At 39.8% G+C, this 17,065-nt stretch overlaps 1 protein-coding gene across 2 annotated transcripts in view; it reads right to left on the bottom strand.

Annotated features, from left to right (window-relative positions):
• The window catches only part of LOC148370308 (semaphorin-3F-like), a 39,219-nt gene extending 29,646 nt beyond the window's left edge, over nt 1–9,573 (bottom strand). Inside the window, exons 1-2 of one of the 2 annotated variants that reach the window (XM_088332796.1) lie at nt 9,385–9,573; nt 9,164–9,300 (exon numbers count right to left, since the gene is read on the bottom strand). In XM_088332796.1, the coding sequence (XP_088188922.1) occupies nt 9,164–9,263 (100 nt within the window). In that variant the 5' untranslated portion in view covers nt 9,264–9,300; nt 9,385–9,573. The remainder of the gene's footprint in view (nt 1–9,163; nt 9,301–9,384) is intronic. The other variant, XM_088332797.1, reaches the window with a different exon arrangement.
• Between the last annotated feature and the right edge of the window lie 7,492 nt (nt 9,574–17,065).

Genomic DNA, 17,065 nt, shown 5'->3' with positions numbered 1-17,065 from the left:
CATTAATTGTGTTCAGCTTGTATCTGATCACATGCATGCACTGTAATCCCTCATTTGTCGCTGTTAATGGGGACTAGACTCCACGGTAATATGCGACATTCGGCAAAGTAGCCATACTCAAGATTTTTACATGCGTTCTGCTCGCCCTAGCTAGCAGCAATAGTCTGCTGGGGACAATGGATTACAACTCACGGATGCTGTTCATCTTTGGTGGAACAAATGAAAAAAAAAAGATCTGCCGCACATGACAAAAATGTACTCTTTTCCACTGCTCTCAGCAATAACCGACTGGGGATAATGAATTGCGACCGAATCAGTGCAGTTCGTTTTTTGGAGAGGCTAAAATTACACTCTTCAATAGCCTGAACAGAAAAAAGTGCTCTGCCGGCCTCTATTGGGGGTACAGCGGTATTTGTGACGGCGTTATTTATAACGCTGTTAATCCCAACACTGGTATTGAGGGATTGCAGTCTGCTGTTTAATGTATATTTTTCATTTTTGTAATCAAGTTTTCAGGAAAGTACCTCCGATGACTTGAGAAAAGAAGCGATGGCAACAATATGAAAAGTAACACGCAATCAAGTTTGTTCTAGTTTGCTAGGAAGCATCAACATGAATTTTGATTTATAATCTAAATAGCTCGGAGCAAAATTTCTCGAAGCTGTTTAAGATATTTCCGTGACGTGCAGGGATGAGGCCTCTCAAACAACGGCCTTCTTGCGCTCTTTCAGTGGGAAACACATTCAGGTGATTAAATATAACTCGAGTCAGAGCGTTTGAGGAAACATATTTGCTTTTAGGATGTAAATAATTCACATGTCCTGACTGCGCGATTGAGCTGAAGGCAGCACCCGCCCTCCAGAGTCAGGCGCAAAAAGCACGTCCCTTAAGAAAAGTCGGGCGGTCAGCATGGCAAATTCTTTAGGTTGGGATTGTACTCAGTCGAGCGGAACCTGTTAAGACACGCCGCGGAAAATGCTTTCAGCAGTTTTGTTTCTTCAACTGAGAGCTGTGATAGATTTTTTATGCACCGTGAGAGAAACGTTGCTTGTCGCCTCTTCATTTAGGCATTCGAAATACAATTTTAAAAGACACAAGAGACTTGGTGTGTTTTGTCTCACGCAGTAACTGATAAACAGTTGCAAGATGCTGGGTGGGCTTAAAGGCTGCATTGGATTAAATCAGACTAAGCCAGAATCTACATGGACCGTGAAAAAGAGACATTGGGCAGATATAAGATAACATTTTTTTACTCATGTTTTGGGAAGATTTTCTTACATGCATAAAAAACATTGACCTTTAAGATTTGAGGCCAATATTCAAAAGTTTTCCATTTATTATTTCACACTGTGATATTCATCCATCCATTTTCTGCACCGCTTATCCTCACTAGGGGAACTGGGAGATTATAAAGTTGAATTTTAACTTTGGTATTCGATGAGTATTAAAAAGATACAATTTTTATGATTTTTCATGAATTCATACTTCTTATTCAAATTGATATGGTTTTTAATGATGTTTTTCTACCCGCAAGGAGGCGCTAAATGGGGGAGTTATTGATACAGTACACAGGCTTTAGTATGATTTTAATATTTTATGTAACGCCACACTATGAAATAAAACGTCCTGAAAAATGAGTCTTGACAAATATAAGGCGTGGCTCTCACTGAAAAAAATCTAAATATTTGATATTATGGATCTTTGATTCAAAAGGCTTCCCAAGCCCTGATCTAAATTAACTCCTGAATTGAATTTAGTTTTCAGGATATGTTGAAGAACATTTTGCGTGTCTTTGACAATGGGTCAAAACAAGGGGTCTCCATCGTGGTGCCCATAAGCACTATGGTGCCCTCCAAGTACAATTGAGAGACCCGCAGACCAGTTCTGAAAATAGCTGGGTCATTGTCATTTTCTAGTAACATTATTTTTTATTGGTTGACTGAGTCTATTCAACTCTATTTTTAACAATTAACCTGGTAATAACAATGTAACAATATAGTAAAAACATGATAAGTTGTTATTTCAAAAATTCAAATAAATAAATTCCAGTTCTTGGGCTTCATGGATAAAAAAAATCCTATTCAAGTATTGATAAAAAAAAATTAAGCAATTGAGAAAAAGAATAGAATGAAAACCTATTTGTGTATCAAACAAAATCATTCATCCATCTTTTCATTGTTTTATTTTATCGGAAATAACTAAATTCCAATTCATGGGTCTTATACCGGGCAGCGCAGTTATTAGTGCGTATGCGTCACAGTTCTGAGGTCATATGACCAAACCTTCCTGTGTGGAGTTTGCATGTTCTCCCCGTGGTTGCGTGGGTTCCCTCTGGGCACTCTGGTGTTCTCCCACATACCCAAAAACATGCATGTCATGTTAATTGGCCGGTTCAAATTGTCCCTAGGTGTGAATAAGCGAGTGAATCGTTGTCTGTCTCTGTAATCCCTGCAACTGGCTGGCAACCAGTTCAGGGTGTCCCCTGCCCACTGCCCGAAGATAGCTCCAGCATCCTCGCGCCCCTAATGAGGATAAACAGTGCAGATAATGGATGGATGGATGGGTCTTATACAGCAAATGAGTAAAAAATGTGCCGTTTTTTTAACTAGCTATCTTGCTATCTTTTTAGCTCTTTAGCTATCTAGCTTTTTAGATTCTTTTGCATGCTTTTTAGCTAACATTTTATCCTTTTTTGCTAGTTATAAAGCAATTTTGGCCTTATTTCTGGCTTGCTATCTCACTTTTTGTGATTTCTACCTGGCTATATAGCTTCCTTTGAGTTGTTTTACCTGTCTACCTTTCTAACTAAGCATCGAGCTACTTTTTATCTATTTAGCAAGCCATCTAAATGAATTTATATTTTAGAAATATGCCCTTTGCGCTAATTAGTCTCTCAGCCTAAAACAGGTTGGAGACCCCTGCTTTAAACCTTCATTCATAGCTGGCACTTGTGCCATTGTCCTGAATTCATTGAAAATAAAATGTCCACCATCTTGTTCTGCAGGGGTCGACGTTAAACAGGACGTAGGCGCCATCAAAAATAGGCCCTGCAATCGGATCTCCGGGATGCCGCCTTTGAGGTAAACACAGGATGAGCGTCGTGGGTTCATTCAATGTGGGAAGGCCACACCCCGAAAACACGGCCCTCAAAATAGACCACAGCGTCCTGCCATCATCGGGTAAACATCCAGAGAAGCCCCCGGCTGCATTCCGACACTGATAGGGAATCACTGGCGAGGGTGTGAGGTCGGAGCATGACGCCAGCATTGAGTGGCGTACGACGAACTCTCGGGTTACCCCGGTGTAATTTGTCGGGTTATGGTGCCCGGGCTTCCGTGACGCGGCACGCTGAGCGCTCCAAAGAGGGAATAATCTGACATCTCGGGCCCCCGCTTGTCAGTCAAGCCGGCTGAAAAGGTTCAGACAGGCCCCCGGCGGCGCCGCGACCCCGTCCGAGGGCGCCTCCGGGAACAAAAAAGGCTCGCTGTAGCAAACAATGAACAATAAATCTTGGGAGTCACACCAAACATTTGGACTAAGTCCAACTTCTGGCTTTTTTGCTTGTGGTATGAGGGGGAAGGGTCAGCGCAGTTTGCAAGCGCGGCCGCCAAAGACAGTGGCTCACGAGCCAAATGCTCTCAGCTGTCGAGGACACTTCGCGCCCGGCCAACTCGGCCCAGTGCCAACCAAACAGTGGACTGACACTGAGATCTTTTTTGTTCGAAGCTTTGATGTTTGTTTGGGTGTCATTTTACTCGTTTGCAAATGTTTTGTAAAAATAAATGTTTCAAAAAATCGCTTTTCATTGAAAAAGTCCCTTCCTGTGATCCTGTATGCTAACCCATGGGCGTAACCAGTCTTATAAAACAGGGGTGTCAACGACCGGATCAGGCCCGCCAAGAGAATGAATCAGGCTGACGAGACAACGCTGAGGGAAGTGCAAGAGAAAAATGAACTGCACTTTTAAATATATATGGATGTTGCCAAAGCAAGGCGCCACTCAGAAGGACACTGTAGCTGTATTTCTCTCTCTTTCTCTCTCTTAACCTCTCTCTCTCTCTTTCTCTCTCAGTCTCTCTCTCTCTCTCTCTCTCTCTCTCTTTCTGTCTTTGTTGCTATTCTCTCTCTCTCATTTCTTTCTTTCTTTCTCGCTAGTTTACTAGTGCGGGCCCCATGAGAGTTTTTTTTTCTACAATGAGGCCCCCCAAGTTCAAATGAGTTTGACACCCATGTTATAAAAGGACAAGATAGGCTTGAATATGAATACAAATGTTAGATAATGAATTACAAAAAAAGGGGGAAAAATGTGATATGGGCAGCGTCAGAAATACTCCACTGCCTTAAAATGGTTCACTGCGTTTGATTCCTTGCACCACTCTCCCTGCTCCGCTTTCGCACGGCTAGTGTCATTTGTGGCATAGCGGTGGAGTCTGTGGAGGCGCCAGTGTATTACGGTGAGTGTATTTCATACGGTGGTTATGTCCAACAACTATTTTACCACCCAATATCGTGACTTTGCTATCATCAGCAAATATTACTTCTTGTTTTAGCTGCATTGAATAAAATGTGACATGGATCAGCCTAAGGACATTAGCAGTTTTTTCTGAAAAATCCGCCATGTTCCGATGAGGGTCTATTACACACACTCACGGATAAGCAAAATATGCTCAGTTGCTGAATTTAAAAAACGGCCCATCCAGAATATAAATTGAGATCTATTCGGGTAATTATGTATTTGGAACTCATCAGTTGGCCACTTTATCAACACATTTTGATGGATTATCTATAAGTCATATACTATTAGAGTAGTTATGAATTGATACAGCTTTTTATGACACAGAATTATTACATTTTTGGTAATAAAACAACTTGTGTTTGAAAACAAAGAGGCCAATTATGTTTTTTTATTTTATTATTTATCACTTATTTAAATTGTGATTTTTTTTACCAGCTGAGCTGCCCCAAAGCTCTGAACCTAAAATCGCCCCTGGCTAAGCCACAGGCCTGACGACAATCTGAACAACCAATTATGATAAAAATGGAGATGTAGCATTAACTAACACGAATGCTATGCTACAGAGACACGCAATAAGTACATGCAGGTGAGGCACAGTACTTTTTCTTTTTCTTTTTAAAACATTTTTTAGTTGTCTTGTTTTGAATGTGTGTCTTTTAATTCCAACCCAATTTACCTTGAGGCACAAAGGTTTGCCAGGTGTTGGATCGGAGACTCAATATCGGCATATACAAAAAAATAAAACCAAGTATTTTTTTCCCCTTTGCCTGGATGATCTGCCAAACTATTTAACCCAAATGCGGACGGAGGCTCACAATATGTGCCCACCACTGCCCTTTACCCTGTTGTTGTTTGTGTTGCAAAACACATTTATCACAATTAAAATGTGTTTGGGGTTGAAATCTTGTGTACATGTAGGGGAGACCGTGTACAGTTGTAACAAATTTTGATTTCCCCCTCCCCATTATATGAACTTTTGTGCCAGTCCTCTTAAACGTTTATACATGGTACCTTAATTTATCTTTTACATCAATGGTAGAGTACTTAGTAGCTCCACTGGTCTGTGAGAGTCTCTCAAACAGAGTGATACACAGTGTTACAACCTTACCCAGTGCAGGGTATGGTTGTAGCACTGCTAGTAGTAACAGTGTGATTTATTATTACAAATAAGATTTAGAAAGTCCAGTATTTAAAGAACTCTTTATTAAATATAAATATATGAGAAGAAGAGCATGGAATAGAACAGTGTTTTATCCCTCTGTATGGACAGCATTGCTAATTAGTGAGAGAAGCAGTTGTGGCAAATGAATAAGCCAGTGCATGGGGTGCAGACATCTTGAACAAATTGCTTGAAATTATAACACGGTACCCACTTTAATTTCTCTATTATTTGGCCTTGCATTTATCTACACAGACTATACAGGAGTTGTCATTTTTAGATGTGTTACAACTATTCCTGTACCCATCAAGCCACAAATGTGGTGAGAGAGGAAAAGTTTGAAATCTCACCCGAAAATGCGTTTTTTTGACCATAAAATTATTGAGACATTGTAACTCAGAATCTTCAAATGTCTTGTGTAAAGTCAAAATGAAAAGGGGATTCCTAAATCAGTGGCCTCAATAAGACTATCTTCCAATTGGTCTAACTTTGACTGTTACAACTGTCCCAGTGTTACAACTGTACCCAGTCTCCCCTATGTACAGATCCCCACAACTTGATACATTAAATTGGAGTTTTAGGAAAGTCAGTAATTAGCACATTTAAGGATGGACTAAAAAAACACTGGCATGGGACCATAAGGAATTAGCCTTGGCGGTCCAACAAAAGACTTTTACAGAGAAGCGTTTTCCTTCTTATTCACAAAATTGAACTCGCCCCAGACTGCCGATTGTCAAACTCATCAGCTGAGACCCGAACAAAACATCTTTGTTGCTGAAGAATTTCAATTCTTGTCATTTTCGCGGACGTTTGCGAGGTCGGGCTCAATGAGCCTACGAGTGTGTCCCGAGAGAAAAATCTCCCTCACCCTTTCTGTCTCAACTGTGTTGGCGAGGTGTTCATGCAAAATCATGCGGATGGCACATGGGCCTGCGTGAAGCCAAATCACGTCTCTCCTTGTTGCCATGGTGACACCTCATCACTATCTCTTGCCATCAATATTGCTATTGGAGAAGCCAGGAAACATCTCAAGTCAAAACCCCAACTGGAGCTGTGCACAAGATTTGAAACAATGTTTACTCAGAAACCTCAGAACCTTAGAACCTCAAAGAATCAGTGTGTATTATTTGATCCCTAGAAGTCGCAGCATTGTGTACTGCAACCAAAAAAGAAAAGGAAAAATACAAACTACTAAGACCCAAAGTGACCAAACTGCACAATTGTATCATTCCTCTGCCAAGCCTTTCATGAGGTTTTGTTTTTTTTGGCAGGCAATTAAGTCAGCTCCCTCTAGTTGAGTCTTGTGTTATGTAAAATAAATACAATATTCGTGACCAGCGGGCATTAAAAAAAAAACGCATATTCTTATAATAGTAATGCATTTTTGCTTATTATTGTAATCAAGATTGTTTTTTGATCAATAAGAATAATACACTGTATATAACAATATAAATATAAATATGCACACACACACACACACACACACACACACACACACACACACACACACACACACACACACACACATGCATATATACATATGTGACTATAATGGAAAACTTGCTAAATTTAACTTCTGAAGACACAAAAGTATATAAGATATTATTGTTTATACAGTCTCATTTCATTTAGATTGAGTTACAAAATACATGCTTTCATTTCTTTTCATCAATAACCCGTCCTCTTCCCGAGTCCTCACAAATAAAATAAGGAATTTCATGTTTGGGACTCGGTCCTGTAAATCGAGTTAATTGGTCGGGGTCAGGCTGAGTTGGCCTTTAGTACCCGTGGACAGGCTAGGCTTTTTCGGGCCCGATTTGACCTCTGAACCTTACTTACAGGAGTTGACGGGATTGTCTGCCATTTTTATGCTACGAGTACCCAAAAGAAAAGGCTTGAGAAAAGAGAAAAAAACGTGGTCTGTTCACTTTGAGTCTCTATAGTTTGTATTATTCCATGTGATTTTCAGCACTCCTTTTTGGTTGCACTACCCTATGGAGTCATAGGGAACCATTTCCTGTGGTGTGTCTTGGGCAAGTACAGCCTGGAGGCGTCCATCCCTCTCCAGGCCAACAAATGTTTCCACGAAGTCTCGAGCCGGGGTACACTGCCACAAGTGCAGCATTCCCTTGAAAGTTCTCTTCACATTGCTATTTCTGTTGTTCGACAACTTCTCTTTACAGTCAATCCATCCGTATCGGCAATGAATGCAAATAATTCAGTCCAAGAAACGTTCAGTTATATTTCTCTTTATATTTTTGGGCTAAATGGCCTATTTGCTTAAAACAGCAGCCTGCCTTTCTGGTGAAACTTCCCTTTCAAAAGGCACATATATTGGGTTGCACAACTCCAAACAGTGGAGTTAGAGCGGAGGTGTCAAACTCATTTTAACTCGGGGGCCACACGGTAGAACATACATTGTCTCGGGGGCTGGTCCAGTAGATTGAGGAGAAAGAAAAAAAACTACAGAAATAAATGAGAGACAGAGAAAAAGATGAAGTGTGGGACAAATGAGAGAGGGGGAAAGACGGAGAGAAAAATAAATCCAAAGAGAAATATTAAAAGAGAAAGAGAAGGAGAGGATAGAGGAGACAAAGAAAGGTAGAAAGAGAGGAGGGGACAGCAAGAGAGAGCGCAAAAGAAGGTAAAAAGATACAGAGATGGAAACAGATGAATGAAGAAAGAGAAAAAGAGACAGAGATAAGAATGAGAGAGAAAAAGGGTGAGAGATAGAAATACAACTACAGCCTCTTTGTGAGCGGCACCATACTTTGGCAACATCAAGTGGACAATTTTCAACTTGCAGCTCACTTTTCTCTTGCGCTTCCCTCAGCGTTATCTTGCGGGCCGCATTCAATCCCTTAGCGGGCCTGATTGACACCCCTGAGTTAGTGTGTAAGGTGGAGGAGCAATGCACCAAAATTTAGCTTGTAGCTCGTGAACTCGTACCAGCTCCTCGTTGGAATGTAAAATTTACTCCACACATATTCACAGCACTGGACAAAATTCAAAATGTTCTAGTCGTGTTTATTCTCCTCCAGAAACGCAATTAAGATAAAACTGTATTTTCTTCCCCAATCTTTCTCAACATGTGAACATTTTTGGAAAAGTAACAGGGAGTCGCTCGGCAATGCTAAAGATTTGCTTGTTGCCGACCCCCACACAATCAAGCAACATTTAATTGTCAAATAATACACACTGTCCTTTTAAGGCAGGCCCAAGTGCCGCCATATGATATTTTGTCATCGCGCCGGATGTCAGGGCGCTAAAAAGTGTGTGCCGAGTTCACGTCAGTTCAGGGTGTGTACAAAAACACACACAACATCCACCTTTTGTTTCCATTCTTGCCCCGATTCGACATGTGGCAGGAAACGAGCTCTTTATATACTGTACGCATGAGAAGGAAGCCAAGCTTGACGCGCGCAGGTTTGCTCAAGCGGGAAAAAAAAGAAAACGCACACAAAAGAAGAAGCAGCGTTCCGTCTCACCTTTGAAGGAGAGGCGAACCCTTGGCGCCGACTGCTGCAGGCTCAGACCTCTGTAAACACACAAGGCCACCAGGAGAAGTTGGGCTCCAGATGTTGTCATGGTAACAGGCACACAGGTAGCCCACACAGATCTAAATCTGGACAAAAGAAAGAAAAAAAACACTGATTATTATAGTGAGCCCCACGAGGAAAAAGAGCCAGAAAAAGACGCAGGCACGCACGTGCTGTCTTTGATCACAAGTTTGGCCCGCAGCCGTCCGAGAAGCCGAAGAAGAAGCGCCGCCGTTCAAATCTTCGCACCTGCGCTGGGAAAGATGACAGCCACATTATTTATTTAAAGACAACACGGTGTGTTTCGGGACTGCATAATCGGGTTTCCGAGTGAAGATTGGCAGAAAAAAGCAGAGTTTAGGGCAGTGCTTCTCAATTAATTTCGGTCACGCCCCCACCCGCCTTCGGAAGAATCAAACCTCTACTGCCCTCCGCAAAAGACTCAAGCGCTTTATCAGCGTGATTTCGGTTAACAGACAGCTTATTTCATTTGGCCTCATGCTGCCCGCTGCCAACATTTTTAAACATAGCAAGCACAACGGTATTTCCTCGTCAAACATAGTGGTCAGAGTGAAGCTAAATGCTTTAGATAGATAGATAGATAGATAGATAGATAGATAGATAGATAGATAGATAGATAGATAGATAGATAGATAGATAGATAGATAGATAGATAGATAGATAGATAGATAGATAGATAGATAGATAGATAGATAGATAGATAGATAGATAGATAGATAGATAGATAGATAGATAGATAGATAGATAGATAGATAGATAGATAGATAGATAGATAGATAGATAGATAGATAGATAGATAGATAGATAGATAGATAGATAGATAGATAGATAGATGGATAGATAGATAGATAGATAGATAGATACTTTATTCATCCCCTAAGGGAAATTCACATTTCCAGCAGCATCCCTGAGCTGAGAACAGTACAATAATAAAGCCAAAAGAATACAATATACAAATACCCAGTGTGACGTGCAAATGCCCACTGTAGCGTGTTATATAGAGTAACTAAATAGTGCTACACAGAATACATATTGCAGTAAGATTCGGTAATATCCAATGTAGGTGGTGTGGTTTAATGTGGGCCTTTACTCTGCTGGGTGGAGTTAAAGAGCCTCATGGCATGAGGAAGAAAAGATCTCTTCAGTCTGTCCGTAGTACAAGACAGTGACAGCAGTCTGTCGCTGAAACTGCTCTTCTGTCTGGAGATAATGCTGTGTAGTGGATGCGATGGATTGTCCATGATTGACATTTATATGCTTCGTTAAACTTCCTCGTCTTAGCTTTGGTAGACTTTGATTTTCCTCTTCATCCCTGTCTTCTCATTCTTGTTGAATATGTTTTCATGGGGTCACTGAAGGGTTTGCAACAAATTGTGTCTGCACTTTATTCTCATTCTTTCGGCTATGTATGAGCAAACCCCAGATTCTTTACCATCCAAAGCACTATATTGTAGGACAAAAGTGAAAAATTAAAAAGTTCCTGATGTCAAACGCGCCCTCCTTGAAAGCCTCACACCCCACCTGACTGTTTGAGAACCACTGCTTTACGGCGAGCAGTCAGGCCTTGTGATACGAGCACTATTTGTCACTCTGAGACTCTCGAAACTCAAACTACTTTCATCTTAAAATCGTTAGAATTAGAATTGTCTTAATTGTCATTTATAACAACACAGTGAACAGAGGTTCGTGTCTCGTGAGACAGAGTCAGATTTACGAAAGAACGAACCTACATTTTATGTATCATTTGATTTGGCAAATAAGCAAGAAAGCGATATATAAATGGTTGTCAAGGGGGAGGGAATTTATTGTCTTACTTAACTCATAAATAAAGTCTCCCTTGACTGCATATCACTGGTCGTGAACATTGATTTTTGCCATTAAACGTGTCACTCCAGGATAAACATGGAATAAAGACTTGAAAAGAATCCTGGAATAAACAGGCAAAAATATTTACAAAGTAGTGCTTGGAGACTGGACTAGGTTGTGCTTTAGGAGTACTTTTATCCGCAACATATTTCTATTATAAGAAATTCGATCTTGATACTTATTTTCTATACATGGGCACATTTTAAATGAATTACTGACGGCTATAGGCATTCAAGGACAGGCGAATTAACTCTTTTATGCGCTTTTCCTAGTCAAACTGCAACTGTGGAATTTCCCTAAGAATTTGAAATAATCCATTTCACATGCTCATAGAATTCATGCGGCCCATGTGTATTTTCTTTTAACTGTGAATGGATGACTGGACGCTCCAAACGAGGTTTCGTTGTTCTTTGCCAATGACTATGCATTTTCTGAACAAATCCTTGAAATACTTGAATTTAGCAAATTGTCAACCTTTTAAAATTATGAACTAATCTAATCTATCTAATCTCCTTTATATCGATCTAATCTGTCTTCATAAATCCCGATTTGTGTGTGAGTGTGTGTGCGTATGATTTATAGGCTCCAAAATGGCTGACCGGATTTTCGTGAAAAACTTGTTGTACTTTAGGCCTCTGCGAGTCTCTTTATTTCAGTTTCTTGTCAATGTACTCTCAATAAATACCAACAAAATCAATGAACATCTGCATTAGTGTACACGCGGCTCTAGAGCTGCATGCTTTTCTTTGGCGCCCCCCCAGTGGCTCCCTAGCACTTTTAAAAAAAAACAGAAAATCGCCGGGCCATTACGCTTGAGTTAATTTGATTTCTTGATATTCTGGCGCTCAGTCCCACTTAAGAGTTTTAGTGCTAACCTAGCTGGTAATATCATTTTTATTACCATTATTTCAGGACTATAAGCGACAATTTATGGCACACCATTTCTACCCTGAGGCTTATGCAGTGATGCCGTTAATGTATACATTTTTTCTAATGGCCGCCAGGGGCACTGGGAAGAAAAGGTAAGAGTGAGACATGCGGTGTCCGTAAAAACGCAAGTCACAACCGCCAAAAAAGACCATAGCTGAAGAAGTTTAACTTATGGTAACGAGCATTGTACATGAATAAAATTAGCATAAGCATTAGCGCTGTGTTATTTGTGATGCTGCTGTTTTTTGCTGTGTTACGGTATCTCAGTGACTTTTACGACCAGGTGTTTTTTACCCAGCCTTGTTAGCGCTGTGTTACTTGGGTTGCTGTGTCTTATGGTATTTTCCATGTGTTATGAAAACCTTTAAGTTCTAAAATACATCTGATTATGCACCTGAACACACCATCAGTAATGATTCCTGGGTTTATAGAGTGTTTCTGCTCTCACATAAGTATACACCCTCGCCCAGATCACCCAGCCGGCGGCGGTCAGCCTCGCAACTTCAGGTGTTCGGGTGCCATTTGCCTGTATTCACCGTTTTTTTTTTGAAAATTAATGCAATTGTACAATAGGGCTCCGTGAGTGTTTTTAGCTATGTTTTGTGTAAAGGCATCCCCAGTAATTACCACCAAAATGGATTAACATCTGCTTTAGTGTGGTATGCTTTCGTGGGTTCTTTAACACCCCCTACGGCGGCCAAACAGGGTACTGCAGCTCCACACAAACAATCACTCCTTGCAGCCTGATGAATCCAATTTTCTATCAGCCAGGACAGGCCTTTTGCCATTTTGCTTGTGTATGTACAAAATGTATTGGGTGCGGCCTACAGTCAGATGCCGTTTATGGTCTGCAGTCATCTTAGTGAAAATCAAGCCAAATGATTTCCAAATAAGAATAGTTCAACTAGTCTAAACACAGCATTCCGACCTATATTAGGTTAATAGAATATGATCAAGGACACAAGATTTACTCGGGCTGCCATTTTCGTACTAGTTGTTGATGTGTGATGACATCAATGTTGCCAAAGGTCCAGCTAAAGACCAAACATGGTTTACCTGCTTTCTGAAGCAAATCCATGATTGTTCATGATGTGAAGCAGAGTCATGAGTGATGCTATCTTCACATGAGAGCATTCTCAAAATGTCTGACCCCAGAGATGGAAAGAAAATGGTGAACTTTGCACATATTCTTCAAACACAAAAGGCCAACTGTAGACCTCTGCCATTGAACCATTTTCATTGCAATACTAGGCCAGTCACCAAGCACTGCCTTGTAAATATGTTTGCCTATTTATCCTAATGTTATCTGGTTTAAGTCTTTATTATAGGTATGTCCTCGTGTGCCACGTTTAATATCACTGTAATTAATGTTCACTACGTCGTTACCAATGAAAATAAAGACAAATGTTATTCTCCTGCTTGAACAGATTCTCGTTCTTGGGGCTTTTGTTTATGAAGTGCTAGCTAGAAACTTTATTGACTGCAGCTAGCAGGTCCGGGTAGCCCCCGCACAAACTATTGCTTACACTTTCTACTGTTGAAACTTAGACTATAACGCAAGCATTCATTATGCAGCTGCACTTTGCAGAAGAGTTTCCCATCTAAATTATGAATACTAAAAGCCGAGTCCATTAGAATGGACCTGTGAGCCGTCCGCGGACGTCTCTCGCTCTTGAGATGTCCGAGGGGGGCCACAGTCAAATGAGCCCCTTTCGGCTTTTAGCGGACGTTTGACAGCAATTAGAATCCGGCAAATAAAACTCAAACAGTCCACACGGGGCGTTACGCTGCAGCGCAAATCGCAACAAACTGAGTGTAATTGAGAATATATTGAAAGTTTCAATGGGACATAAGTACATGAGGTGATCTCATGTTATTTTAATATAATTTCAGACAATATTAGGCTGACGAGTGACTTAAATGTAAATTTAACCCCAAAAAGTACATATGACCCGCTTCACAATATTTTAAAAAGAAAAAGAATTACTACATAAAAAAATACTTGAACTTCTTATATTTTGGTGTATCTTGACCATTATCTCTGTTTTGGGAATTACAAAATATGCAAACAATGTTGGTGATATTTCCTTTATGCTGCAATTTGACTTGTCATTGTCACAAATCTTCTTCCGCAGTTCATGGGTGACCATGCGGATGATGTACTACTTGGTTTGTTTCCCTTTTCAATCAATTTTCAAAACATATGAAAAAACAAGCTAGATAAGATCCAAAGAATATATGCAATTTTATTGAGTCACATCTTTAGATAACCTCTATAGTACAAACCCTACCCCAAAAATATATATTTACAAATTAATTGGCCGGTCTGAATTGTCTCTAAGTGTGACTGAGCGAGTGAGTTTTTTTTGTCTCTGTGCGCCCTGCGACTGTCTGCAAACCAGTTTAGGGTGTCCCCTGCCCAATGCCCAGAGATGGCTGGGATGGGCTCCAGCACCCCCGCGACCCTACTGAGGATAAGCGGTGCAGATAATGGAGAAAATCTTGAAAGAGACCAAACCTTTTTTTACGTGGAAAAGTGGCCGATAAATTCCTTTGTAAATATCATGCTTAAAACTTTAATCACTGTTTTAATCCATGACGTGCAGTCAGGGAAAGCTGTGCCTCAGCTGTCATAATGGAAACATTAAATTAAAAATACATTGGATAGTTCAATTTATTCAGTTTTAAAGTTCTTTCTCTTTCTACTTCACAAATTTACCGATTTTTCTTTTCAAAATTGCTGAGTTTTAACGTCAAATTGTGAATGTTATTAATACAATGATGTAATATACAACTGTGGTGGAGTCTGCAGACGGAGACTGAGGCACGCAATTCGCACGCCTCATGGCAGAGGGCCATAGTGAGACCAAGAATTCCGAGTTGCCGCACACCTCAACACCAAACAACAGAGTTAGTCAGTGTGAGCAAGCTAAAAATAATTTAAATTAAGTCGTTTTTGTTGACTTTTTTATCGTGGAGGTTTATACTTCATTCATGCTTTAATCCCAAAGAAGCAGCGCATAGACTTCATTTATAAGTTGAAGTAAGACGTTAAAACATTTTCTTCTTTTCGACAGGTGACATATTACTTTCTTTCTCTGCCGTTCAAATGATAGATAAAATGTTTGTAAATCTGACTGTGCTTCACCAGACTCGTACCTCACCACACATAACTAGTAAAAACACACTTGAAAAATAAATCATACAGTACATAGAGGCATGCCACATTTCAAAGGATACGGGAAGTGAAAAAGGACTAGCTTCATGTTGCAAATTTTAGCTCCAGCTATTTGTTGCTAGAAAGTTTGGCACTTGCCGCTGGTATTACCTTTACATTGAATCACTACTGCTGCTTGAACCTTAAAAATAAAACCATAACACTGCCTTTTTCTAACTAGTGCCTAATGTCACATCAACAGAGCCTGAATGTCGGTTAGCCTTGTTAAAAAGCAGGGGTCTCCAACCTTTTTTAAGCTTTTTGTTTCTAATCAGTGCAAAGTGCAACCAGTTAGATATGAATTTCTAAAATAGCAACTTAGCTACTTGGCTAGCTAAATAGCTAAAAAAGTAGATTGATAGTCAGCTAGAAAAGTAAATAGGTAGAAACAACTCAAAGGGACCAAGATCGTTCGCTAAAAGGGTAAAAAGCCAACTAAATAGCCAGATGGAAAGCTAAAAAAAGCTAGCTGGCTAGCTACAAAATTGTTTTAGCTTGGTAACTAGCATAAAAAAGATCAATTGTGACCCTAATAACATAAAAAAATGTAAAAAGCAGGTTGGATACACTTGCTAAATAGCTAAAAAAGAGGAGGAAGATAGTTAGCTACAAATCTAAGAAGGTAGCCGGATAGCTTGCCCCCAAAAAACTCCACATATTTTGCTCATTCGCTTTTTAAACCCATACATTGGAATTAAGCCTCTTGTATTTCCTGTAAAATAAATAAATGGAAAAGATGTTAATAATGTGTTTAATACATGCATAGATTCTATATTCTCATAACTAATTGCTTAATAGTAATTATCAATACTTCAATAGAATTTTTGTCCATGAGGCCCATGAACTGCAATTTATTTGTTTGGATTTTTAAAATAATAATTTATCACGGCATTTCTATGTTATTACTGTGTTATTACCAGTTTAATTATTAAAATAGGCTTAAATAGACTCAGTCTACCAATAAAAAAATAATTTTACTAGAAAATCACAACGAACCCGCACTAGTGAGCTATTTTCAAAACAGGTCTTAAGGCACCACAACTGTCTTTAGGAGCCACCCTGGTAGCCGCGGGCACCACGTGAAAAAACCCAGTTATAGTGCATCCACCCCAAAAGTTGAAGGTCAGGGGTTCAGTCACTGGGTTGAGGCAGGCCAGAGACCAACAATAATTGGCTTTCTTAGCAATAATGGGACAGTGTTATTGAGCCAGTGGTAAAGACCTAATTCATTAAAAAATATGATAATAATTAGCAAAAAACATGAACTGTAGACATGCATATTTTAAAAATACTCTCAAAGTCGAAACTTATCATTTGTTTTGCATAACATGCGCTTAACCTTAAGACAGCTGACATAGTTTACTGCCATCTTTCTGCTACAGGTACCCAAAAACCTAAAAAATTTGGGTGAAAAAAAAGGGTAAGATGGTGCGTTTTGGTCACTTTGAATCTCCGTAGTTTGTATTTGTCCTTGTGATTTTTAGCACTCGCTTTTAGTTGCACAAATCACTAAATGATTGCAGATCCCATTTGGAACAATTTCACAGATGTTTATTAAAAGCTGATTGAGTCATACAAAATTAAAATGTGTTTGATGGCTGATAAAGAATTAAACAATTGTCATCATGAATTTAACTTTTTGTGGTTAGTTCAAGTTTGGCTCCAACTCATGTTAAACTGCATCAATATTTGTGACGTCAGAGAATCAGTTCAGTGAAAAAGTAAACTTCACTCTAAAGCAGTCAGTACTTCAAAAGGTCCACCACTCAAAATACTTGTACAGTATTTGGACCCTGCTATCATCTCCTGGCTTGTGT

The sequence above is a fragment of the Urocampus carinirostris genome, chromosome 3 (genome assembly GCF_059441175.1).
Source record: "Urocampus carinirostris isolate Australia breed hairy pipefish chromosome 3, RoL_Ucar_1.0, whole genome shotgun sequence".
In the NCBI taxonomy this organism is placed as follows: domain Eukaryota; kingdom Metazoa; phylum Chordata; class Actinopteri; order Syngnathiformes; family Syngnathidae; genus Urocampus; species Urocampus carinirostris.
Note: the sequence above shows the minus strand (reverse complement) of the source record. Positions and strands in the feature narration are given on the sequence as shown.